At 43.4% G+C, this 27,930-nt stretch overlaps 1 protein-coding gene across 6 annotated transcripts in view; it reads left to right on the top strand.

Moving 5' to 3' along the window:
* The window catches only part of LOC101474326 (signal-induced proliferation-associated 1-like protein 2), a 79,583-nt gene that overhangs the window by 11,763 nt on the left and 39,890 nt on the right, over positions 1-27,930 (top strand). For 5 of the 6 annotated variants that reach the window (XM_012921472.4, XM_012921477.4, XM_014409994.3 and 2 more), the window contains exons 2-4: positions 18,865-20,636; positions 24,944-25,077; positions 26,129-26,317. In XM_012921472.4, the coding sequence (XP_012776926.1) occupies positions 19,127-20,636; positions 24,944-25,077; positions 26,129-26,317 (1,833 nt within the window). In that variant the 5' untranslated portion in view covers positions 18,865-19,126. Of the gene's footprint in view, positions 1-5,368; positions 5,732-18,864; positions 20,637-24,943; positions 25,078-26,128; positions 26,318-27,930 lie in introns of those variants that run through there. The other variant, XM_014409991.3, reaches the window with a different exon arrangement.

The raw sequence follows: 27,930 nt of genomic DNA, 5'->3' as shown, positions 1-27,930 counted from the left end.
ACTTTTATAAAAAAAAAAGTTAATCTTTTATTTCTTAGTGTTGTAGTTAGATTATCTTACATGTTTCTTTCCTTCCAATCTCGTTGGTAGTAGACTTTCATTTTCAGCACCTACGACATTTCCAGCATCTGGATTCATATGATCACTTAGCTTTTGCTGTACCAGTTGTTTTGTTTGTAGCGTACACCCAACTTCTCTAGCCAGCTGTGAAGCAGGCATCTGGCATCTTCTGCGGTCCTTTAAAAACACTGGAAACCATATCGTTAACAGGGCAAAGTTGCCAGTGTCAGCTTTCCTTTGCTACTTTAATGCCTCTGCACACGTCCGTAGCGCAGCACCTCTGATTTGGCATCTGCACTCTTTCCCCTGCCAAACTTCCAATGAAAAGCAGCTCTCTGGCCAGTGATTATCATTCACCTGCTAATTTTAACCACTGCACTCGTCACAAACCCTTATTATGTCCCTTATGGATGAAGGACGTCATCTGTGCTGCACACAAAATGCACTGAACCTGAACCACTGGTGTTGGCCAATTTTTTTTACCAAACTAAAGTTAGGATGGGTGCTCGCCTCAGGAGATCCCAGTCATATGTTTATTGGTAATGATATACTGTGTGCAAAAAATGAAAACAACTTGCTCAGATAAGATATGTTCAGCAAGCCAGTGGCAATGTTGTACTGTTCAAAAATTAATCTATGGGTTTGCTCAGCAGTGTGACTATAGCAGCAGGGAATGAAGTCTTCTTCATCTGGTATAAACAGAGATACGGTTGCAAAGCAAATGATTTGGGAAATGTGGTGCTCAGATTTTAAATGAAGCATTATTTGTTGTCTCCCATGTATTGGGCTGTAAGGACTGCCTAAGAGGCTGAAAACAAAAGTTCCCTGAACAACCACTCGACCACTCAATTTACAGCTGAACTGAGCATTTCCCTCCTCATGACAACATGTAGAGGGGTGTGTTGTTGTCTGACTCATCCTTTTAAAAAGTTTAAAAGGCAAATTTAATGTTGATTATTAAAGTTGTGGCCATTTTGAGTGACGGGGAAGTCAAAGGAACGGGGGGGTTGCACAGCTAGCTGTCTGCTAGGCTAATTTGAGTCACTGAACTGGACCTTTGTCTTGTTGTTTGGAGCATTTGAATCCAGTTATCTGACAAGAAGATGGATGGCTGTGTGGCTGATCATACTAGCAGACAAAAGAAGTCTGTGTGTGTAAGTGAAGTTCTAGTTGTCCTCTTTTAACCAAGCTAGCTAGCTTGGCTAACAAGATGCATTCTACAAGCTACAAGCTAATAACCACAACTGGTAAATGGCCTGTATTTGTATAGCGCTTTGTATAGCGCTTTTCTAGTCCTTAAGGACCCCAAAGCGCTTTACACTACATTCAGTCATTCACCCACTGGCGATAGCAAGCTACATTGTAGCCACAGCTGCCGGACACAGGCGCCACCGGGCCCTCTGACCACCACCAGTAGGCAAACACAGGGTTAGTATCTTGCCCAAGGATATTTGGCATGCAGCCAGGAGGCAGCTTGGGATCGAACCACCGACCTTCTGATTAGTGGCTGACCTGCTCTGCCACCTGAGCTACAACCACCCCAACTAGCACGCAATAAGTGCTAGCACTCGACCGTCTTGTTTAAATGTGGTTAAAGCCATAAGGTGAAATTCGATGCTTCAAATTGGGTCTTCACAAACCAGAGATGACGCCATGGCAACTGCGTCCATATTTTATATACAGCTTATAGTATTGACCATCTAGCGATGTTTTTCAATCATTTAGACATCCAAATGGCAAAGTTGTCTAGTTATTTTGAAAAAAAAAAATAGCGTTTTAGTGTATTTTTTATTTACCTCTTCTGTTAATCATCTTACAACTGTTTGAGAGCTTTGAAACCATCACAGCTACATTGATATTCTCTTGCACATCTGGCATCTTTTTGGTTCCCCTCTTTTTATAGACTATTGATTTTCTCTTTGTGTTTCATTTGTGTTTGTTTTGCCTCAAACTGCCTGAAGCAATAATGCGTGTTTCCCTGAATTCTCTGACTCACCGCTGATCTCTGTGCCCCTCTCTCCTCCTTTCTCCTTTCCCTCCCTCAAGTTTCCATCTTTGTTCAGAAGGGAGGTCTGCTGTCACTCAAGGCTGTCATGTGCAGAAAAAGTTGCCTAGCAACAACATAGAGGGATGCAGAGCTGCTGTTTACTCTCCACCCGCTCACCTCATGTGCCCACTACCCCCTTCTCTTTCGCTGTCTTCCCCTGTTGTATAGATGGAGTGTTATGGATGGTGGAGGCGGCAGCGCAGCCTCTGGCTCTTTGGTGAATTTGGACAACAGATACAGAATAAACTGAGAGAAGGTGGAGAGAGGGAAAGGAGAGGAGGCGGGGAGATGGTAGGGGAGTAGTGACATTCAAGAGATGATGTGTCTGACTGTTGCCTGCCAGCTGCTATTCCTGCCTTCCTCTCAGCAGGGGAAACTGGCCATTTTCCTTACAGTACCCTCTGTACATAACTAAAAGAGAAACTTGTGCTCCCACAGCCTGCTGTTATCAGCCAGACTAAAAATACTGAGAAGCAAGTGTATCACATGCCTGGCTATCGTCACACGCTCATGAAAAGAGGCTCAATCTCAGCAGATACAGGTACCTTTGATTCTCTATGGGTTATTAAATGTTCCCTGGTGGAAGCAATCAGGCAAACCCCTTTGTTAACTTGTTTACTGTAATTATATAGCAAGGCTCAATGGGTTCCTCACGGCCATGCTGAGGAAAGCTGCAAGTTGGCTGTGGAATGACACGAGTCACACTCAAGGTTGCTGAGAATCAAAAGGCTTCACAGACACAAATAATCTCAGTGTCGAATTAGTATTTTTATCCATCGAGTCGTTTTATGAACGCTCCAAAGCTTTTGACATCAATATGATGAAAAGGGTTGATATTAAGTTGTTAGTGCTGCTGCTGTATAGACAGCTTTATTTAGCCCAACCTTTTTTGTGTATTTTTAACCACGCCTAGCTTAACAAAACAAATCCTACCCTTGCTCTGCCATAGGTATGATATAGTCTGGGCTGTTTTATTTTATTTAAATTTTATTTTATTTTTTAGTTGGCTTTTATTCACTTTCTTTTATGTAAAGTGGCATACATGGTGTAGATGCCCTGTCTGAGACCAGAAGGAAACACAAGCCCAGTCTCAGGGATACACAAGCTGGTGTGTTCCAAGTGTTCGCCCTAATAAATCGGATGTTTTGTTTCAAATCAAATGTGCAGCTCCAACCACTGTGGTAACACCTGGAAAACACCTTTTTTTCTTAGCTTCTCTGGAGAAAAAGCTAGCAAAATTATTTCCTTTAAAACTTCATTAGGTGTGCAATATATTAAGTTATTAGCTACAAGTGGAAGAATGCTTCGCTTGTCTTTAAATCTACATAAAGAGTTGAAAAAGTTTATGAGATTAACTCAGGAAATCAACAGTTTCGACCAGATTGCAATTTTCTACAGGAATTAGTGTCTCTTCTGCCACTAAAACTACATTATTTCGTTATATTTCAGCTCATTCAGAATGGACCAGATGGCCACTAGCTTAGACCCCAATTTTCAGTATATTTCCTTAAATGAGTCCAAATTCTTTCTGGAGTGTTTGAAACATGAGCTTAGAAAATATGTTATTTTAGTGTTTTGTGAATGTATGCTGTTCTGCATGCGTATCCGCTTGTGTAATGACTACCATCACTATGTAAATTACCCATCAAACGCGTCCGTCAGTGTGCAAACGAGCAGCGTTTGTGGGATTGTGCGTTTCTCCACAGGCCCTGCTTGCACATGTGTGTAGGCTGATGAATAGTTTGTCTGTTTGCTGGGATGCAGTGACAAGAACTCTTAAGTGTTACCTCCTGTGGGCTTCCCACTCTTCAAATAAAACTCTTTCCTTCCCCTCAACTCAAATCAAAGCTGAGAACCTGCCTGCAGAGGCTGGATCAAAGGAAGACTGTGGCACAAAGACTTGTACCCGCTGCCATTCATTCAACTTGATTAAAGTCTGTCATTTCCTGCTATTAACACGTTCCTACCTCCAACCATAAACTGAGCAAAGCCGTTATCAGGAAGTGGCTAGAGTTGTCACTATGTTTGGGTCCTTTCAATTAAATCCCCTGAAGCTTAATTATGTAACATTATATGCTCTTTCTGTAGCCTTCCTGTGTCTCGGGAAGGCTGACTTTTTGAGAAATAATAGTTTCAGTTACATAAACATATTTACAAATAGTAGGTTGTAGTTACTAAAAAGGCACAAGTTCAGTTTTTAAGCCACTCTTCTGCAGCAGTACTGTCCTCAGTGGTGTAGGTCACAGTTATTGCTCTCCACACCCATATTTCAGCCACTCCTTTACAGATTTCCAACCAGCCTCCTTCACTAAATCCATATTAGAGCCTTGACACAGCAAGCTGACCACGGGTGACTCTCATCAACAAACACTTAATGGCAGCCTAATGTCGAAAGTGAAAATTACAGTGCCATATGAAACTTTTTTTTAAATGGACTACCAACTTGGCAGGCACAGAGAAGTGACCATCTGTAGTGTTCACTGTGCAACTTTTATGAGATGATATGAAGCAGCACATAAGTTAATCTTTGTTGGTTGGTGTGTGTGTGTTTGTGCACGGGAGAGTGTGTAAACCTTAAAACCACAGCTGTTTGCTTCAAAACACCAGAGAGGGGTGTCCTGCAGAGTTCTGTTTTCATACATTTCTCTTCCTTTCTTGCTCTGAAGACCATCATAACCTCACCCCTCCCTGCCTTCCCTCGTGTCTGGTTGCTGCAGTCTCTGCTGCTGATGGGAAAAAGTATGCAGTGCTTAGCATATGGCATGTGGATAGAGGGATTATCATTTTTGGGGGAAAAAAAAGAAAAAAACGATGCCTCCTCCTGGGCCTTTCTCCGCTTATCTCTGTGTTTAAGGTGGTCGTGGTTGCTGCTAGCTCTGTCTGCCAGACAGACCTTTGTACCAAGCTGTAGTTCATAAGAGAGAATGGATAAGTGGATTCCTGCATCTCCCATCACTCCAAATGTCAGCCATCATGAGGAACTTGGAAGGTCACAGGCTTGATCTGGGGATCTTTTTCTGGGAACAATAGCTAACCCCCCCAATTTTTCTTTTCTTCTTTTTTCCCCTCCATTCTTGTCCTTCCTGTCAGCCCGAGAAGCTCTGAATGTCACGGTCCGTTCCCTGCCCCCAACCACCAACACCAACACTCAGCATTGCTCCCCACCCCAACTCTTAGCCAACACAGCCACCTACTTTCCCTTACATATGCTAATGCTGCAGCCTCATTCAGCTGTTGGTGGCTTTGTCACAGGGGGGAGGGCTGTGTGCATTAAGGGGCAGCTGTATGCATTTCACTAAATTGACTCCAAATAGCTGCCAGACTTGTCCTGATTTTACTCTCTCCTTCTCTTCTTTATACCTTTCTCCATTTTTCTTTCCAAGCTAGCTGTTAGTAAAGGAGCAAAAGGAAGGTGCTGCAGTTTATTTTTCGAGGCTTTCTGCCGTGGAGTGTGTCGGGTTCCTCTCTTTCTTTGTGTGCTTTTGGGTGGCTTGTGCTCAACAAGTGGCTGATGGATTTAATGCACTTGGATAGCATCTCCACAGTGAGCTCATTACCACAGTAGCTCACAGGTCTCTGTTCTTAGAATTTATGGCTCTGATGAAAAAGGACTCTATTAATCAGGTAAGCATGGCAACTATTTATCTACTGTTGCTTTTTCATTTAATGGCCTCACACAGGAAAATGGTGTAAAGGCTAAATAATGCACGTTAGTTAACATGAACTTTTGTTTGAGCCGCATTTATGTGCAGCATCAGCTTCATAAAAAGTGGAGTACGGCCTTTCTGTGTTTCAGACAGTTCTTGTGAGGTGACTGAGTGATTCATCTGTATATCCGTGCTTGCTCCTGTCTTTCGTTCACATCCACTGATTGACTGAACATGGTTTTGTGTCAGCAGCAGAGATTGCAGCTGCTGCCCTGAAGTCCAAATTATCTCTCTTACACCAAAATTCTGTCAGCAGCACCGGGCTGACGGTGAGGAAGAAACTTTGAAAAGGAAATAAAAAGCTGCTGCACTGAGTACAAGGAGGGAAAGACGGTCTATGGCGGCGACGCGTGCTGAGGTCGCCCTGCTGTCAGGCTGCATAAGTGCTGCTGCCCAGCTGATGCGTGTGAATGTGTTTGCGTCAGTGTGTTGACTCTGTCTTAACCGCGTCAAACACCTACTTCCCCTCTCTCGCCTGTGATAATGTGACAGCGTGGACTCTGCCTGACCTGACAGCAGAAGCACAGATCTTCTGAGAGCTTTCGAGCTGAACAATTTCCTTTTGCAAACTGAGAGTTCTCCTCTCACCGTTTTTCTTCTCCTCTCCCAGAGAGAGTGTACTTTTCTGAACAGGCTGCCATTGGTATGGCTGTAGCTAAGAAAGCAGCAGGCTGCTGGGAAGTGGCGGGGTGGGGGATGATGTGTGCTGATGGAAATAGGTGGTGGTTTATTCTGGAGACTTGCTGGGCCACATCAACCCTGCATGTCCCTTTCTGTCGCCCCATAGCAGAGAGGGCCGCTGTGGTTAGGTCCAGTTTGCGGGGGACAGATGGTCCCTTTTGGAGAAGGGCCACAGCACAGAGGTCTCTGTTCGTGGGGCTCCACCAGAGCAGCCAAGAACAAACACGGTCTCCTTCTGTTGGGAACATTCAGGAGCTTCAGTCTGTGAGACCTAATGGATTCAGGAAGTGACATCTAAAACTTTGCATGCATGTTAGGAGTGTGACTGTGACGCTGATAATTTTGAATGACCTTTAAATAAGTGCTTTGTGAATGCGCTGCTAGTCAGATTTCCAATAACACTGCATTCAATTAGTCATATTAGTCAGTATTCTTTAGTATTTCAACAGAGGAGAGAACGGGGGACTCTTTGTCTTTGTCCGTAGCCAAGTTTGCAACATTGCTTTAATCTTTTAATTGGTGCATTGTGAGCTTTCTGTCACTTTCCTGCAGTTCTTGTTCTTTGTTTCCATGCGAATAAACAGGGAGAATCTGTTGTCCTGTCTATTTTAATTCTCAGATCACCCTGAAACAACTAAAGGACAATGGCAGTGTGCTGCCCGGCAGGCGCTGGGCAGACGGCCAGCTGGCAGAGCGACTGGGTAGGAGACTCCCATTTTCAAGCAGAACCAAGAGGAGGCTTGCCTCTCCTGCACTGCTTATAGCCAGCACCATGATTATTGTGCTCCTTCTATATGAGCTTTAGTCCGAGCAACTGGGGCTCTTTTCCAGAACATAGCTTTGACGCATAGCTCAGCTCCACACCTTGTCGATGTGATGTGCTTAAGCTACCCCTTGATGGATTGCTGTTAGTAATTATGTTAATCTTGGCATGTAAAGGTCATCATTCTAGTGCTGCAGTGGTAATTTTATCAATGGCTGTCATCCGTAATGCAGTACTTGGCAGTGGAATTTAAAGCCATGCAGCAAATTCATATGGGGTATTTTATACTTGCACTGGAAATATGACAAATTACTTGAGGGTTGAACTGTCAGCTTAGTTGCAACCAAGCTTCAGAGCTTTTGAAGTGCTTTAAGAGGATGTGTTTTGATGTTTAATGAGCCCACAGCATATAAAAACACTAAGTGATTGTTTTAGAGGCTCTTAACGTACATCAATTTAAAACATGCTTTATAACTTTGCAATGCAGACAGTGACTTTGAAGCCATGTTTATATGAAAGAAATCAATGCGCAGTCATGGTTTGTTTTTGTTTTTTTGACTCTTGCATTGTATATTTCTGCAAACTCTCTATTGAGCCTTTTTATTTTTTTAATTTTTAATTTTTTAATTATTTAAACCATTCACGTCTTGATTTACTTTTACTCTCTATGTCTTTGTATTGTTCATCACCCAACCTCCCCTCAGCTTCATTTCTTTTAAAGTGAGTTACAGGTGTTTGGTTTTTAACCACGAGTAAGAGAGAAAGCCAAATTTGTAACTACCAAAACTTTTTAGCTCTTGATTCTTTGTCATCTCCTTAGAGAAGACTTATTAAAAATTTCCAGCCAGGTTGTAAGCGGTTACTTGACGTGCTGACATTAAAAAGCTTGGGTGTTGTTAGTGTCGCTATTTTTATCTTTAATTGTGACTGAGATGAAAATCAGGCTACACTGTAAGAGTCAAATGCTGGTAATTCCAAAGTGTTAAGACTCCATTTATGTTAGCTGTAATTGTGTTGTCTTTGTATTTACCCCTTAGCCAAAGTTCACTCTACAGACTCACAATTATTTAGGCCACTTTGCTCTGGCGGAGCCTTTTTCTTTGTCTATAGTGGAGCATATGGTAGATATTACGGGATTTGAAAGTGTGCAGGAAATGAAAAGAATTCCCTTTTTTTTTTTTTTTTGTAGTTTCTGTAAGGTAAATACTCACTGTTCCCTCAACCAAGTGAAATAGAGTCACATCGTGGTTGACCCCTGAGCCTCAGACTCAGCTGTAGCCAGCACATTCCAGATGGAGCTACAGCCAGCACAAAACAGAGCAGGCTTCAGGGCGCGCTGGTGTAGGAAAACGGACTGCGTGTTCATGTTCATGTAAGCCGCCTCCCTGATAAGACTAAGGCTACAAATAACCACCGGCCCAAACCGCAAACTCCACAGCGAAGCAAACTGCTATCTTTTGTTTAATTGTACATTGTGAGAGCATAGCTGTTGACAGATGAGGTGTGGCTCGGTAACTGCTGGAGGACCGTCACCTCGGGTTAGAGCAGCAGCCACAGAAGCAGATTATCAGATTCGGCTCAGCTCGGAAAATGTCTCTACTGCCACTTGTATTCCAGCCGTTTTCCGTCTTGTGTCTGTGGAAAGCCGTTCAATTTTAGGATGCTGTGGAAGTATAAAAGTCTGATTCTGGTATGAAGCAACTTCCTCTTTGAAAAGCTTCCCATCTAGTCCACTTGATCCAGAAGGGAAACAGGTGAAAGGATTTTTACTTGAGTTTTATATAGATCAAAATGCAGACAGAGCATAAAGAGACTTCTTTTGAAGCTGCACTTATGCCAGGGGTTAGATCCCTGCAGATACTTTGGTGGGCGCTTTCTGGTCTTTTTCCCCCCCCTTTCCAATAGCTTCTTTACTCCTAAAACCTGTGCACCTGCGGCACTGACTGGGCATTAGTAAATGTGGGCATTTCCCACAGTGCATTGTCAGGCTGGGTGAAGGGTGAGTGGGTGAGAGTATAGTTTACTCTGTGCTGTCTGACCTCCTTTTTTTTTTCTTCTTTTAAATCTTTCCTACTTGTTCGTCTTCTGTTGGTTCAACTAAGGTCTGGATGCGCTGAGATATAAAAAAGAAAACAAACCTCTAATTGTCTCTCATGCTCCTGTGGAAGTTGCTTCGCTTCAGAGCCTCTCTCTCCACAAGCACACGCCCATATGAACTCAGGCTCCACTCTTTTGTAACATTTTATGTCTTTAATCTCCGCTGCTGCTGTCATGCCAATCATCACTCTCTCATGAGGTCACTGCATGTGTTTGTGTGGTTGTGTAATTATGGGCAGTGCCAGGCATATTGGATTTTGTCAGACTTTTCAGCGGTGATGCCCTTGTTTCTGTAGATGGTTTGCACTGTAAAAAGCCCAAATTCAAAATGAATGTTTTTGTGTGTATGTGTTTTTTAGATGTATTTCTTCTAAGCTGATATGACCTAAAAGGGTAAATATCAGGTTTCCTCTACTAAAAGTTTAGTTACCAAGTGAGTCAACAATCTTGGACTGAATTCAGTCTAAATGTGGAGCTAGATCACGGAAAAATAGGAGTCCAGGGACTGTCCTTCAGAAAATCACTTCATGGATGGTGTCATTCTTTCTGGCGCATATTTAAAAAATGACACTTGCCAAAGAGAGTAGCACTCTGACATTATTAGTATAGCTGGCCTGTCAAGACAACTTCTGTGTTTGAAAACACTGGTGAAATCAACTGTAAATGTCAAGTTGAGAAAATCTGGTATAGCAGGTTGTGTATTTTCCATAGAAACAACAGCAACTGTTGGTTCCAGAAAGCTTGGGGTGACACAGTGTACCAACTGTGTATATATGCCCGTGCCTAGCTGATAATAGTACATTAAAGGAAATGGAAACATGTCTAAATATGTAACAAGAAAGTAAGTGGAACATTCTTTTTCACAGCGACCCAATGGGTAAAGTAATACAGTACTTTTGAGACGTATCTTGAAGTGGATACAGCGGTTGTTAGCACATCACATGGCAGTACATCATCTTTGCTTATCAAACAGAAGGTTATGAGTTGAAATCCAACCCTGCAATAAAACACCTGGGATGTTGTGGTTGTTGTTGTTGTTGTTGTTGTGTTTTGTTTTGTTTTTTAAATTAGTATTGCAAGTGCTGCTACTCTAGATGCATGACTAAATATGAATAGTGACGTTAAATTTAACCCTCTCAGGCTCAAATTAAACTTTTTGTTGCTAATGCACAACCAAGTCCTGCAGTGGTACTTCTGAGTAAAAAAAAAAAAACCTCATAAAATATGTATGTGGGGTAATCAGGTTGTTAGTTTTTAACTGTTGCAAATCTGCAACGCCTGCCTTGAGAGGGTTAGCAAGCTTACAATGACCCTTTGACTGAAGTTCTTAATTTGTTTTTGTTTGAGCTTTTACAGTGTCGGAGGCTGTGCACAGTACACATATGGGGACTATGACAGAAAAATGAGATGGCAGATTAGTACTAAAAGATGTTGGTGCTGATGGTACACTCATAGACAAATGTTCTCACAGTCAACAGGACAAGTTTGCGACAAATAAACTGCCCAGCGTTTGGCTTTGATTGCTACAAGTCAGAACTTGCTGAGATGTTTGCAAAATCTTGTCCACAGCAATTCTAGCTAGTTAACGGTCTCCGCTCTGTGTGTGGGGTTTTTTCCCTTCTTCTTAAAGATGTGGTCTTTGTTGTGCATGTACTTTGTGGACCATGCAACCTATTGTTTATTTAGTCACTGAGTTGACCTGCAATTACCAATGACTCATGATCCAAATTAAAACCAGAAGGACCCTAAGCTGTCTCCATTTCATATAATGAAATAAGTTACCCCAAGTTTACTTATTTGCATTCTTGAAGTATTACCTTTTTTAAGTGTTAAATGCTAAAGAGAGGTTGTTTTTAATGAATAGGCTCACTCATTTTGGCATGTCATTCAAGGGGAAGCTGGCATTCAGCAGCTCTTCTTCTCTTGATGTGTTGTTAGAAAAGCGTAATCTCTTTGTTTGGTTAAGAGAACAAACATGCCCTCTCCTCATTTGCTTATTGTTGTTGTAATGCAGAACCACATCCATTTCTTTCTGTGTGTGTGTGTGTGCCTGTGTGTGTGTGTCTGTGTGTGTGGGTGTTCATTTTAAGCACAACTGTCAGGATTTCTGGCCTTCATTCTGTGTGACTTGCAAATTCTGCAGACCCCCAGTTACACACCCAGAGCCTTTGAAGACATGCCAAATTTGATTTCCAAGTATACCAGAGCCTTGAGTGACAGTGACTTATGAGGAGGAAAGGATGGAGGGGAAGTAGTGGGTAAATGGAGGATGACTTTGACCGTCTGTTTGGTAAGTGACAGTCACATCCCTCTATCCTCGCTGATGGACAACACTGTGAAATTGGTCCCTGCTGAAGTAATATTTTTAATTCCGTAGCTTACTTCTTGCGTAACCCTACTTAACCTAAATATTTATGAGGTTTTTTTTTAAATATTGTTAAATTTTGTTTTATGTGTTTTCCAAACCATGTGAATATTTTAAAGGATAAGAAGGCTTGATATAGTCTGTAGTTTCATCATGTTAGGCTTGATAAGGCAGCTGGCTGGGACTCATTTTACTAGCTTCCCTACCGCCCACTGAGGGTGTGACCCTCCATTCACACTGGCCATTAAAATCTCAGCATTACTCCCTGCAGGCAATATTGGCACATCACGGTGTTCGGTAGGTGGTCTAAGCACAATAAGAGAAGGTGGAGTTTGATGATTGGGTTCTTACCGGCTCAGATACACTGCTCTATCGCCGCGTTGAGGAAGGAGTGGCTTCGGCCATTAATGGCAGGGCTTTAGCATCAGTCTTAATATGAGTGTGAGGTGGTGGGAGATTATTCCCTGTTGTGTGGTTGAATTGTAGGAGCAGCAGATGAAAAAGGAAGAAGTTGAATGGTGCATTTCGTGTTCTTTGGTCCATACTTTCATAGCTTTAGTTCATGTGATCAGTAACGCACACGCATACACACAGTCTTAACACCTCTTTACAAGTGTCCTTTTGGTTACGGAGGGCCTTGGGGAAGGTGCCATGCCTGGTTTCTCAGGCCCCAGTAATGAACTCTCAAGGATAACATTGCCCAATTAATTGGTTCTGTGGTTTTAATTGCACCGATCTCTTTGAGCTTGGTTTTGGCAAAACTCCCATTCTATTTTTTTTCCTTCTCTGCTTAACCTCTCATTCTTCTTTTTGTAACAACCCAGTTAAGGTGAAGAATCGCTCCAGTGAAGCAGGACTACAAGTGTTTTTTTTGTTTTTACCCCCCCCCCCCCCCCTTTTCTCCTCCATCAGATTGGAGATATCCGTGTCTGGTTGCAGATATCTCTGCCCCAACCTTCTCTTGCTGCGAGTCTGATGAATTTAATATCTAAAACCAGCACATGCCCCCCTCCCATTCTCAGCACAAGGTTGCAAGCAGCTGCTGACAATGGAGGATTGAAATCAGAGCTCCCACGTTGTTTTAAATCAACTCCTTGGAGGGAGAAGTGCCAACACAGTATGCAGCGCTGATTTGATCGCATTTGAGTGCGGAGTGATATGGAACGCGATTTTATTGTTTTTATTTTAAGTTTATTGAGGAATCAAACGGAGGGCAGTGAAGCATGTGAAACGTCCCTTCAGGTTTGTTTGCTTTCCGCTTGGATTTTATCCCCCCTTCCTCCTTGTTAATGATGAACACAGTGAGACACATCCTAATGTCTGACTGTCTGCAGCATGTCAGTGTAAAATGGCAGAAGGCAGGTTAAAAAAAAAAAGGTTTCAAATTCATTGAGAAGGACTTGTAAATTTCATTCACATCACAACACTGCCTCACCCGTTTTATGATGAAGTCCATGAGCTGGAAAATTGATGTAATCATCTTGGCCTCTAGTCTACATTGCACCCTAATTTGGCTGCAGGAGGAGAGGAGAGGATGACTGCATCGCAGCTTGGCCTCGGCTCCTGAGGTTGAGGCTTCTTGGGGACGAGGCCAGCTACAACTTCCTGATTGCAGAGAACAGAGGAGCATTAATGTGGCTCAATTACACAAGGCTTTATTAAAGATAATTGGCCATAATTACAGGCCTGCATTCACCCCAAAGGCGCAAGAGTGGCCAGGCAGGTTGGTCGGGACTAAGTAAACACGTCTGACTTTGACCTGAGGTGCAATAGGTTGGACACAGGAGGATTCCACATTTTATAGGAATGTGAAAATTCGATTCCTGCTTTGACGGTTATTATCTCAGTTGAAGGTGTTGTTACATATCATGCCAAATGTCTTTTCTGGGCAAAACCTGAAGGTAAATTGTGCCTGTGATCTTCAAACACATGCAAATCTTGATATTTTGCTGAAATGATTGTGACTTCTTGGTGACTTTTCAGCAATTGCAACACTCGATTTACTCAACCCGTGCGAGCGGAGCGTCTCAAGGTTAAGCAGCACATGATATTTTCAAAGATAACTCCAGGCCTAACAGCGTGCTATTATGTGGCATGTTTAGCTACTCAGGAATCAATTGCTACCTGAAATGAGCGTTGATGCCAACAAATCGGGTAAGCGAAGATGCAGTATTCCTCTCAAGAACTTTTTTTTTTTTTTTTTTTTAAGGGCTAATGACACGGTTCTGCTTTTTTCACGTGCACGCTATGTTCCTAATTTCCTGAAGTGCTGTCAGTGCTGAGTGGATTAGTCTTAATAATGTTGCGCTCAGAAAGTGTTTGCGACTGGCATCAAAGTGCTTCAGCGTTGATGTGTGCAGTGCTGTTTTTGTCAAACATCCTGGCACTGTGACTCTTTTTCCATAAATACCATTTGCAAAATTCCGGTTTTCTCATTACTAGCTCAAGTAGCTCAGGGTTTCACTCAGCGTGCCCTTACTAGTCCATTAGATAAATCTGTAACTATAAACATTTGCAGAGTTGGAACCAAAACCCAACAAAAGCACACTTCATGCTTTTGCTCGGAGAGCCTTCCTCTCCGTGCTCGCAGTGGCAGTTCTGCACAAGTGACTGCAGAAGTCAGTCACTCGGGTGAAATGGCCTATTAGCAAAAGAAGAGTATTAATCTCAGAGTGGTGGACAGAACACGTTCACTTTTCTGACAGCGTATTAATATCTGGCGGGCCTTTAATCAGGACACAGTGTCAGAGGATTATTTTAAGACCTGTCAGAACCGCTGGGCCACTCCTCTCTGGATGAACCAAGATGAAAGACAGACTCTCCAACATCAGACAGAAAATGAGTTCATTACTGTAATTAGGCCTCTCTCCCATCTCGCCTTCGCCATTCCTTCCTCCTGTTCACCAGGCCTTTTGTCTTAAACGCCCATAATGGCGATGCATTACTCCACTTAGCGAAAGCAGACCTCTCACCCCTTTCCATCTGCTGTTTCACTTGTGGAGACCAAAACAAAAGAAAGGAGAGAAAGAGGACAGAAAACACACACTCTCCCAGCAGGTCACACAGGAGCACTGATTCTGCTGACCAAGTCGCCTGTGGCACCCTCACTTGGTGGAGGAAGGTGGGGGTCGAGACATGGTGCGGGTCGTTAATCACTGTCAAAGGGAAATTGGCTAATAGAAGAAAGTAAAGAGAAACACAGACCACCATGTTCACTGGGTTATCCTGTCCAGGGCAGCTCACCCTGGCTTGACCCCAAGCAGCAACACAAACAAGGAGAGGCTGGACTTTATGAACTTAAATAGGCTAATCTGCTGTTTCAAGAGACTGGCTTGAAAGACAAAAACTCAGAATAGATTTTTTTTTTTCCTTTAAGTGTTTAAAAATGAGGTGTTGTCCTCTTATTTTTAGCCCCTCAACATTTTTAGTTGTTCAAGTGCAGACGCGATGCTGCAAACAGCGCTAATAAACGTCAGGCTTTGATTGTTCTTTGCTCTGTCTGTGTTGACAGGATTTCTGTCTGTTTCTCTCTCAGACTACAGTGAGAAGTCAGTCATGCTGTTTTGTTGTCATGCACTGACATTACAGTATGTCAGTTTCTTTGTTCCTCCTGTCCTCAGTCATCCGTTAAAAGCGTCTATTGGAGTGTCACCACTGATAAAGCTGTTTGTGCAGGTGGCGCATTTTGCTGTCACTCGCTCTAATTGCGAGTGTGAAAAAACAGTGTTCAGTCGACGTCTGGGTGTAGGTCAGGAGACTGCTCCCTGTCATGCCTTTAAAGGAGACTTGGTATTAATTTTGGTTGACCAGGAAAAATCTAAAATGGCTGTCTTGCTGCAGGAATAGAAATATGGGTATAGCTACTTAATATTTTCTTCCCCCGAGGTTCCATGTTTGTTTTGGCTAGGGGATATCTCCCATGTTGTCTTGAGATAATGGATGTATAGTGTTGCAAAGCAGTGGATATCTCTTAAGTATTGGCTTACAATTCACAAAGACTTTAGGGATAAAGTTAGCCTTTAAACAGACTGCTCTAGATCTACGCATGTAGGCTGCATCCAAGATTGCATGCTAACATGCTATTCAGTACACAGAGTGTGATGTAGGAGTGAAACCTAACTACAAGCAACAGTAACAGTGGTATGTGCAACGCATACCTTTTCCAGACTTTGTTATTGTCACTACACTGCAGGCAGACGTGCATTTCATTATTCATTTCCAGCAGAATATTGCAGTATGCAAGCAGACGACGCCAAATAAGAAAAAATATAAGTGAAAGGGAAATGTGGTAGTCGTATGCATAACCCTTGGTGGTGGAGAGTGCCCAAGGACATTTAATAACCCCCAGTTAAAGTGTAAAAATAAGGTTTTAGTTTGCTAGATGTAATATCCTTTTTAGCGTATATTCATTGTTACCTACTTTCCCTTAAATGAGGTTTGGGGGTTATTATAATGTCTCAAACTGACAACACAGCTCTCAGGAAGTGAGGGTTTACGTGCTGAGCAGCATGAGAGCAAAGCGCATGATGCTGAGTGCAAGAGGAATATACAGGAATGACTCTTAAACTCAGAAATGACTTGCTATTTTGCACTTGGCATTGGTAAGCCTTTTGAATGAGTGTTTAGTTAAATGCCTGAAGGGGGGGGGAAAGGGATGTGGTTAAGAAATGCCTTTGACACCATCACATTTTGTTCTAAAACATAAAATATGCAAGTAAAGCTTTTTACGTCTCTCTGAGATGTTTGTTTGCTAACGAGACTGCAGAAAATTGCCTGAGACATTCAGCAGCTTTGGAGGCTCAGTGATGGGGAAGATGAAGTCATTAAATTGTGATGTAGTTCATTTATAAGATAGCATTAGCATTTTACTTCTGGCAATTGCATTTGTTTCAAAAAATCATAAAAGTTGCATTAATTGGAGATTATGTTGCTGAACAAAATGCCAGTATCACAAACTTTTTATTACCCATGAGTCGCTTTTTCCCTGCAGTAATCCATAAAAGCCTATTAAGAAATCCCATTGGCTGTTTGTCAAGGAAACCAGGGTGATGCAAACTTCCGTGTTGGCCTACAGAAAAATTCCTGCAGGATCACATGGAAGTACTGCTATGCACCTTGATCTACAATGTCTTTGTCTAATTATAGCTCAGGATTTATTGTAGAAATAAAGTCATATTTGCTACAAGATCTGCAGCTTTGGCTCTTTGAAGACGGGCGTTGTCTGTGATTAAAAATAAGTGGCTTTGTTATTGTTCACCACACGGCAGTCAGACACATACTTCATTATTCATCATTTGCCATTTGTAACGGACAAACATATTTCCCACAGCAGTTCTCTTCACTACATTATGCATGACGCAACACAATTTCCTGCCTTCATTTTTAAGCCCCTTGTTAAATATAGTGACACGACATGCATTTTCCTGCTCCTGTTAATAAAGCCGTTCTCATAACAACCCAAGCCCCCGGTGGGAGAGGGAGGGCTGCACATAGTTTGGCTGTTGTTGTAACTCAGAAGTCGTCATTACCAGCCTGTTCCTACACATTTAGGTCATGCATGCATTAACCTGTATTCGGCCCAGGCAGAAGTGAATACTTTATTATTAAAATGTTTCCAACTCGTCCCAAGTGTATTTGGTCTAGTCTGGCTTGCAGCTAATCTTGATGTGGCCCACATTTTCTTCCTAAAATAGTTTAGCCCCCCTCCTTAGCAGTAAATGACAGAGAAATGTAAACAGTTGTCTGGAAGCTGTAGCGATCATATTAAAGGCCAAGCGGATGGAACTGAGAGAAAGACTAGGACCTTGGGCCCATATTCCATCATTTATCATGTTCACAATGAAACCTTTCAAAGAAAGACGCTTTAACAGAGCTTCCCATCTTCGCTGAAGCGAATATTGGGGATTTGGTCCATGTTCTCTTTGATGGCAAGGGTTTTACTTGATAACTCAAGGTGTTTTCACATGATTGCAGTACCAGAAGAAATGAAGCACAGCACTGGCCCCAAAGAACAAGAAAAACGCATTTGGGTCAGTGTAGAAAGCCTTGCAGTTTCTACTGCAGTGTAGTGTGATCTACAATGCAGAAGTCGGTGTCAGTAAAGAGATGAATCCAGTATAACACCTCCGTCACCTACCCCCTCCTCTGGAGCTACAACACAACACATAGCATGGGATGAGATTGATGAGAGAAACTTGCTTGTTTCTTCTTGGAGTTTCATGAGTATCTTTATTACTTTGTCCCAACCCGTACCTGCTTTTAAAAGTCTGATAGTCGATGTTCTGCAGCATTATTTACAGATTAAGTGGAAGCCACGTGTTTGTGTATTTTTAACATCTGAAATACCCAGTGGCTTCACTCTCCTTCTCTCCGTCCTTGAATGTTCAGTCTGCTGAATCTGATATGAGCTTTTTCTTCCCTAACAGAATTAGCATAGGCCAAACTTTACCCTCTGAAGAGGTGTGTGTGTGTGTGTGTGTGTGTGTGTGTGTGTGTGTGTGTGTGTGTGTGTGTGTGTGTGTGTCTTACAGTTCTACTCTGCTTTTTCGTTTGTTTTCTTTTGTCACAGCCAGTTTACCTCATCAAGTCCTTGTTAATTTTCCTACTAACCAGATCAGATAAAAAGGCAAAGTGGAGCTGGTGTTGAATATGCATCAGTTCTCCAACTATCCCTCCTGTATAATTTGCCGGCTTGATGATGCTGCAAGCCGTTGGATCAGATACTGGTACATGCGACCGTTTAGTTCAACATCTGCCTCTTGTTGCTGTAATTTGCTTCACCTCCATCTGTTAGATATAGGCTAGAAGCACCATCCATGATATACATCTATCTAGTTATAAACCTATAATGGCACTCTCTCTACTCCCAAAGATGCAAATTACTCATACTCTGCGATAAGCTCGGCGTAGTTCCAAACCTGAAAGATCCCAGCGTAGCCCGTGGTGAGAGTTTATTACAAAGATAACTAGGTACAGACAATTTGGGTCAGCAGTTTTTCTTTTTAGCTTAGCTGATTGTGCCATATTTTGGAGTCCTGCTGAGAAATAAAATACTTGTTTTAAATGAAAATGTCTTTTCAAAGCCTTTCAACCTGCTCGCAGTGCGCTAAATATTTTTTCTTTCTTCTGTGTTTCTGTGCTATAGATCTACCACCTCCAGCTGTCGTTATTCATTGGCGACACGCTGTGAGAGAAGGCTCCGCTCTGCTGTGCTACGGCGCGCCCCACTCACTCGTCCTTGACGCCCAAATGCTGTTTGCCAATTGTCATGCCACCCGTCCTCTGTGAGTTATGACGGCAGCTTCATTGACTCAGGAAAAAGGCTGCTCCTTGGCTCACCAGTGAGCAAGTCGCATGATGAAGGAGGGTCCTGGAAGTCTGCTCTTCAAGGAATCTGCCAGCAGGATATGAGTATTTTGAGCCCTGTGACAGCTAACAAATCTAACCTTGTGGGAATTGTGGGAGGCCCAGAAGAATACTCCAGAGTCATGCAGTCAGAGGAGCTATTCAGCAGGAAGCTCAAAGCCTTGAGCGATAGCATGGGACCTCCAGCCTCCAGCATGCAGGGGAAACCTGATGGTGCAGGCAAAACAAATGGTACTCCGGCAATGCCTAAAATGGGTGTCAGGGCCAGGGTCACAGAATGGCCGCCAAGAAAAGACGGATGGGACGGGCGGCCTTCGCCTAACTATCAGAGTGTGATACCCGTGTTTCAGAACGGCCAGCAGGAACACACTGTGGAAATACTAGAGCAAGGTGAAGCAGTCTGTCTGGAGGTGGACTACACTGACAAATACACGCTGAGTGACTTTCTCTGCCACTCTCCGCTGAAGGGTCTGCACCCTATCCGTCAGCGGAGCAACAGTGACGTTACCATAAGTGACATCGACTCTGAAGACGTAATGGACCAGAATGCCGTCAACCCAAACACTGGAGCCTCGCTGCACCGCGAGTACGGCAGCACATCCTCCATCGACCGCCAGGGCTTGACTGGGGATGGCTTCTTCACCATGCTTAAGGGCTACCGAGTTGAAACCCTGGACCACCGCAGTATACCCCCTCTGGGTTTCCCCGAGTTGCTGCGCTGTGATGCCTCGCTGTCCCCCAGCTTGCAGACAGCAGCACAAATTGCAAGGGGTGAGATAGTCCACATTCCAGGCTATGACTACATAGACAGCTCCCTACTCTACAGCCGGGAACGGGAGAAGTCCTTCATGAGACGTCTTAAATCGGAGTCGTCAGAAACATCACTGTTCAGGAAACTTCGGCCCATAAAGAGTGAAAGTGACGCACTGCGGCTCTCAATCGAGGACGACCGGCGACCACTCAGCTTCCAAAAATGCTTCGCCCACTACGATGTGCAGAGTGTGCTTTTTAACATCAGCGAGGCGGTGGCGAGCAGAGCTAACCTGAGCCAGAGGAAAAACACTACTACCGGTGCCTCGGCCGCCTCAGCTGGAGCCGGAGCTGGTGGAGTGTCCGTAGTTGGAGGCGGTGCTGGACCTGGAGCAGGAGCCGATGGTGGAGCAGCAGGATGCAACAGTGCCAATACCCCCATGTTTGAGTCTCCACTGGGCAGCAGAGAGGACTTGAACCCAAAGGAGAACCTGGATGCAGACGAGGGGGACGGGAAGAGCAACAGCTTGGTGCTGAGTTGCCCGCACTTTCGCAATGAGATTGGTGGCGAGAGCGAGAGGAAGATCTCCCTCTCCAGAGCCAACAGTGTCAACTACAGCGGTTTGTCAGAGAGCTGCTCTTTCGAGTCATCCCTAAGTTCACACTGCACCAACGCAGGAGTTTCTGTGCTGGAGGTGCCTCGAGAAAACCAGCCAATCCACAGGGAAAAGGTCAAACGCTACATCATCGAGCACATTGACCTTGGAGCATACTACTACCACAAATTCTTCTACGGGAGAGGTAAGGAGCTAATTTCTGTTTTTACAGATAGTTAAAAGTGATGATGCAGCAGGATTTGTGTGACTCACTGTTGAGGACTATTAAACTTTCCAGGCCAGCTACATTTTTATAAAGTAAGACTTCTTCAGTCACCTGTGGGGAAGCTAGTTCCCAGATGGAACAGCCTCATCTCACAGGGTCAAATATCTCAACGTCCCAGTTGTTTTTTGTACAAGCACATGAAATGAAGTCCAGAACAATAGCAGGCTTGTGTTGGGTGCGAGGGCGTGTGTTTCACTTCCTCAGCAGAGGAGCGGTCATGTCCTCCCTCTGATATTACTCCGAACCCTGCGGAGAAACTGCGATTAGTCATGTGAAAAAGAGAGAGGTGAGTGAGAGGGTGTACTGCAGCTGTTCCCTGCAGGGACTAAGAGAGTACGAGGTCTCCTCATATGAAACTTTAGGGTCAGCAGAGCTACGCCAAGGTCCCAGTTCTCCTCATTAAAACACCTACGAGACGAATGCTGGAAATACCGTGCTGACCCCGACCCATCGCCGCATTATACATATCTGTTTTTCCCACTTCTCTGTGCAATCTGTGCTCGCTGGTCTCAGCAGATAGAGTTACCCGTCTTAAGCCTGCCCCCACCATAGAAAACAGCTGCTTCACCTTTCACACTCCAAAATGCCTTAACCTCTTCAAAAAGACACTCTGAATAAAAATCTGTCTCTGAGAGACATGTTTATAATTGCTCAAATGCCTTGCTAATACTCACACCAAAGCTGGGTTCTGGATTTGGGTTGTGCATTTATTTAGCCTGCATTCACAGCAATGCAGGCCTGTGTATAACAGGGCATTTTCATGAAGACCTTAGTCTTTAGGGTAGGATGCCTCTTTCACAGTATGGAAATGTAGCCACTGCCTTTTTCATTTTTTTAAAATAAGGTGTTTTATTGACTAGACAGGTCTGTCATCACCTGCGCTTCACAGCAAAGACACACTCACACAAACATGACTACGTGTCACTATTTCTCAGCAGGCTTTCATCAACCTGGACTGAACATTGATCCAATTGATTGCCTAAAGCCCTGCTTCCCTTAGCAACCGGAGTGGTTTTTCCCCTAATGGACACAATGCTTCCTTCACACAAAATGGGTCAAGCTTCACTATGTACAGGTCATGGTCACATTAGGTGTTTGGGTTGACACTGAGATGTGCAGAGGGCAATGTAAACCATCTCTTACTGACATGCAAGGCTTGAAATTAAGCTTGGAGCACTAAATGTACAGAAGAAGGGGCTCACAGTGTTGGACTTTCAAAGATTTTTTTTAAGGTGTTTCTGTGGTGTGGATTAACAGCAAAACGAGAAGGGGGCATTATTTGACATGAAAAATTAAAGTCATCCAATTTGCAACCTTTGGCAAATTGTCAGCACCATGTGATGGGCACCGCTGACATGCTAAAGAAATGTGTTGACAAAAAGCTTTCCTCTAAAGTCAGCACTGTCTGACTCACTGTGCTCCTGGTATTTGGATGCCTTGAGACCTCCATTGCTACACAGCCCCCCCCCCCCCCCCCACCACCACCACCACCACCACCACCATTTGACCATATGCCTTACATTTCCCTGCAGAACTCTGTCCCTGACAAGCATTCGTCAGACAGTTAACCCTACTTTCCCTCCATACAGATAATTTATTATTAATGCCGATGTGCGTTTTGCTCCACTGTTTATGCTACAGTGACAAGAACCACGCTATTTAACACAGCTTGCACTGCATGGCGTGGATGTAATATCGAAAACTTCTGCAGAAATCTCTTTGTTAATGTCACTGCTTTGTGGACCCTGCTGAGGTTTTTCTTTTAGCTGTTGAATCCAGGTCTTTCTCCTCAGCTTTAGCCTGGATTAAGGGAGTGTTTGCTCAAGGCCCTCTTATATGTGTGCCTACACACACTCATGCGCACACACACACATGCACATGTACGCACGCATGCATTGTGTGTCAACAAAGAAATTAGTACTGGTTCTTATGGTGCTTAGAGCTGAAAAGACTAAAGCCCAGCTAGTAATCCTTGTCGTGTAGTGAATTTTTCATTAAATCAGCACAATAACTGATGGAAAGAATTAACGACCGTATAAGAAATTTGGCCAAAAGACTCAACTCCTTTGGAGCGATACTATAAGGAGTAGAGCTGGCATTCTGCCCATCATTATTATTATTAATTTACTCTGAAAATTAATGTCTAGACCTCAGGGTGTCAAAGGGGAAACAACCACAGACTGTCCATAAATGAAAAAAGTATTCATCCTTCAGGGGCCATAAAGAGGGCAAGGAAAAGTAATGAGAATCTGCCCATCACATTTTGATATTTTCAGCACACTGGAGGGGTGAGGAGGTTACTGGAAACATCAGATTTACCCAAAGCCATGAAAATCCCCTGGAAATTTCCTGAAAATCTTGCCTTGGGTTTTTGAGCAAAGTAGATCGAAACATGAAATTTTGAGTGTGCACTCAATAAATGTTTTTCTGGGATTACACCAGATTTACTAGTTTTCATGCCATGATTGTTGATATAACTGATGGATATATAGACCAACATCTTCGCAGTGATTCCCGCCCCAGTCATGTGATCCAATCTCTACCAGTATTGAATGTTGGTGCGGTGTTTTTCTAACACCATTCTTACCCACGTGGTCATCTATCTAATATGCATACGAGTACATGCCATTTATAAAGTGCAAAGCTCGACTTCTGCATCATTCATTTCTAGCATGAGAACAAAGTCAAGGGTTGCTGCTGCAGTAGTAGTAGTCGTAGTAGTAGCTGTGGGAACATGACTTATGGGGCAGAACAGTCCATTAATTTAAAATGACAGAACAACAACAAGAGAAAAAAAAAGTTTGCATGTTCTGTGGGCGTCCTGAGCGTCTGCTTCATTCAGTTATGAATGTTATGCGTCATGCATGCACTTCACTTCAGAATAGAAAACTGAATTAAATTTCTTTTGAAATGACCTGATGTATTATTAAGCTCATAAATGTATTGATGCAGACTTATATTAAGACATTATGTCATGTCTGTACTTCAGTCTGCATGTGTCTGCATTGTGCAAAACTCAATGCCACGTGGAGCATGTGGGTTTTATTTATTTAGTGCCGAATTGCAGCAGCAGTCTTATCAGTGCTTTATTACAAAGCAATGGCCAATGACTCTATATAAGCATGTACTTGGTGATGCTGGGGAAGAAAAAATCCCTTTTTATCAGAAAGAGACTGCTGGCAGACTCAGGCTCAGGGACACAACAGCATCACACAGTAGCTGGAGATCCATGATGTGAACTCTGCTCTTGCTCTACTGGATTGAAATCTGGTGACTGTAAAGACAATTTGAATGAACTCAGTCATGTTCAAGAAACTAGTTTACGATGATTTGAGCTTTGTGACATGATCCATTATCCTAAAGGAAGCAGCCATCAGAAGGTGGATACGCTGTAGGGCATAAAGGGATGGACATGATCCGCAACACACTCAGGTGACATTTAAATGATGTTCAGTTGGTACTAAGGAGTCCAAAATATGGCACGAAAATAACCACATACCCCCAGCCTGAACCACTTGAGATAATGCAGGATGGAGTAATAGGCTGTAGCTTCAGTTTTATGTTGACTGGAGTGGCCCTCGGTGTGTTCTGCTGCTGTAGCCCATCTTCAAGGTTTAATGTGCTGTACGTTCAAAGAAGCTCTGCTGCATTGCTTGGTTGTAAGAAGTGGTTGTTTGAGTTATTGTTGCCTTCCTGTCAGCTCTGAACATTCTCCTCCGACCTCTTCCATCAAGAAGGCTTTTTCACCCAGAAACTGCTGCTTGCTCGATGTTTTTCCCCCTCCTTTTCAGACCTTTCTCTGTAAACACTTGAGATGGCCATGAAAAAATCCCAGTAGATTGATAATTTGACAAATACACATCCCAGCTCTGATAATGCCACATTCAAAGTCACTTTAATCACCTTTTACCTCATCGTGGTGCTTAGTTTCAACTTCAGCAGGTCGTCTTTGCCGTGTATACATATCTAAATGCATTGAGTTACTGCTATGTGACTGGCTGATGAGATCTTTGTTGAACAGATGTAACTAATCAGCTCGTCTGTGAGTGTATATAGGTAAACAGATAATCTACTGAAACCACAGCAGTAATTTGATTACGTGTTTTATTAAAAATCTGTAATTTATTATTACTTATATTTAAGCTTTCTTTCTTTCACCAGCTAACATAATGTCTGATAACATGCATAACTCTCATTTAATTTTATATCTCTTTCTCTCCCTCCAGAGCATCAGAATTATTTCGGTGTAGACGACCATCTTGGACCCGTGGCAGTCAGCATCCGCAGGGAGAAGCTAGACGATGGAAGGGATAAGGAAGGGACGCAGTACAACTATCGGGTCACCTTTAGAACCAGTCAGGTAACGATAATACACTGATGTGCACTTTTCGCTCACTGCTTACATTATGGATGCATGATTGGAGAACCTTCATGACCTGTCAATTTATTGAAGAATTGTTTACTAGCGCGAACATGGATTTTTCATATTTCTCATATCACATTCAGTGAGACACGTTAAGGTCACTCGGCCTGCGGCTCAGTCAAGCAGTACAAGAGTCCAGGAATGCTTCAGTACCCCCGAAAACAACAGGAAACTTCTCTGCCCTCTTAAATCTGCACTAAGGTGTCCAGTGATTCGGTGCCAGTTGTGACTCAGTTGGCCATTAATGCAAATACTGATACAGTGTATCAGAGGTGTGTAGTTGCCTGCCTTCGCTCACTTTCACACACCCCGATGAACACACAACCTGATTAATCCTAAAAAACGGAGAGGCAGAGTCCTGGTGTCCCTGGTGGGACCGTATCGTCTTGATTGATGCTGGCTTGTCTCATTCACTGAATAATTCAGGTGCAACAGATGCGTCAGGCAGGAAAATGTCACTGATATCCAGTGCCCTTCTCGGTTTAAAGCACCACTCCCACGATAAAACAATGTATCTGGGTCATGGTAGCCCTGCAAGTGGCACGCAGGCAGTGTTTTAACTCCTCGACCGCTGGAGCATCTATTTGCATGTACTCCTGTCATTTAGCCTCATTGCTCTCTCTGCGCGACCTGCCCCACATCGCTCTCTCTTCCTTCCTCTGCTATATAAGTCTACTTTTCGGAAAGCCTTTTTATTGGACCGCAGTTGACTGCTGACATGTTAACAGGCTGTGCAAATGGAAATTTGGATGTTGTTGTTTTGAAAGTGTTTACTGGCACACAAACATCTAGTATTCAGTTAGCCTGTCTCAATTATTTAGAATTTGAGTTCCCTAATGCTGTCCAGAGTCATAATGTAGTCATTACCCTTAACACCAGTCAGCATATGGAAGCATGCCTGACCCAACCCTATCACACTGTACAAGTAGGAGTTTATATGACTGTTAACTTTACTGGACAAATCCTCACCATCTGTCTTTCCTGCCAGCTGACCACCCTCCGTGGTGCCATCCTGGAGGATGCCATTCCATCCACGGCGAGACACGGGACGGCCCGCGGGCTGCCGCTCAAAGAAGTACTTGAATACGTCATCCCTGAGCTGAATATCCAGTGTCTGAGGCTGGCCATGAACTCTCCCAAAGTCGCGGAACAGCTCCTCAAGCTGGATGAGCAAGGGGTGAATAATACATTGAGATGTCCTCTTGAACCGTGTTTTGAGTGCTACCACAGATTTTTGCTGCTGCTGCTGATTTAACGGGGTAATCTGAGGTTCAGTGCCTTGATGATTAATACTTGGTGTCTTGCATTTTAAGATATGTATACATATGGTTCTTCCTTTTTCTCTTTAAGACACCCCCCCCCCCCCCCCCCCCAAAAAAAAAAAGAAAGGGAAAAAAGAAAAAAATTGCGTAAATACTACCATTTGTAGTTTTACGGGGTGATGCATTACATGCAGGACTACTACTTGTTGAGACGAAGTGACTCACTGTGGAGTCATAACTGTGAGGCTGCCAACCAGCACTCCAGGAGGTCACTGCATCTGGACAAACAATAGTGAATCACACAACCTCTTCACAAAACCTAGACAGATTACGCTAACAAGGTACAGCAGGTTAACAAACGTGCATCTCTGTATGTGAAATCTTTCTCTGAGGAGGGAAGAAAGCCTCGTCTGTCCAGAGATTTGCCAGCTGTTTAATTTTAAAGCCACCGCAGCCACATATCAGAAACGAAAGATTGTTTTGACTGCATTAGCACATCACGCTACATATTTCAGGCGTATGTGTCTCTATTTGTGACATTTACCTCAGCTATAGAAGGAAACTGGGAGGGATTAACTTCAAATAGCAGGAATCTTTGTCCTATATACGGGCTGCTTGTTATAGATAGATAACACAGACTCCTGGGCCGAGGTGCAGACAATATCACGCTTAAATAGAATCAATAGAAGTCCTGTACTCTCTGCAGCCAGCACCATCTGTTTTTGGCACACTTGTTGTGCTGATAGGACACTTGCACACAAGTTAGAGTAACTTACTTTTGACAGCCTACTTTGCCTGAGAGCAGGAGATTTGGTATGCTGCTCAGACGGTGGAGGGTGTCATCTTGCATTATCTCTGTTTGAATAAAATTGCTAATAGTGATATGGGCTCTCTATATTCACAGCTGTCACAGATTCATTGCGTGATCGGAAGGCCTTTAATTTCTCATGTAATGAAACTGGGGAAAAAAAGATGGAATGGAGAGCGGAAGGATTAGCCAGGGGTGATACTTGTTTCACCATCAGAGAATTGTCTGCTTATTAGTTTAATTACATTCGTTAGCGTGCGCCCATCCTTCCAATTGACAGGGGAAAGGTTCTTATAATAGAAAGTGTCAGCCAAGACCCTTTTCTGTGTTAGGATTTCGTTACACACATAAACAAGAGCAATGAAGTGTCCTCTCTAAAGCAAGTTAAATGCACTCACGGTGGCATGCTCTCTGTGTCCAATTATGTCAAAGTAACTTTGTAAATAAGTGCTTTGAGGAAGTTCTTCCCACCAGATGTTACAGGGGTTTGTTCACCTGCCATGTGACTCCCCATGTCTGCAGATAAAGAGTTTGATAGATGATGAAACTGACACATGGGAGGCAAAAAAAAAAAAAGCAATAAAATAATCTCAAGAAACTGCCTTCAGAGGAGGAGAGCCCAGGCTAAGTGGGGCTTGAAGCTCTTCCAGTTGGCACTCCTCTGCGCAGACCTCAAACCAAAAGCCCAGTGGAAGCCAGTTTTATATTTGGATGTCAGTA

The sequence above is a fragment of the Maylandia zebra genome, linkage group LG13 (genome assembly GCF_041146795.1).
Source record: "Maylandia zebra isolate NMK-2024a linkage group LG13, Mzebra_GT3a, whole genome shotgun sequence".
NCBI lineage: Eukaryota > Metazoa > Chordata > Actinopteri > Cichliformes > Cichlidae > Maylandia > Maylandia zebra.
The sequence above is the reverse complement of the archived record's forward strand: the minus strand, read 5'-3'. Positions and strand labels throughout refer to the sequence as shown.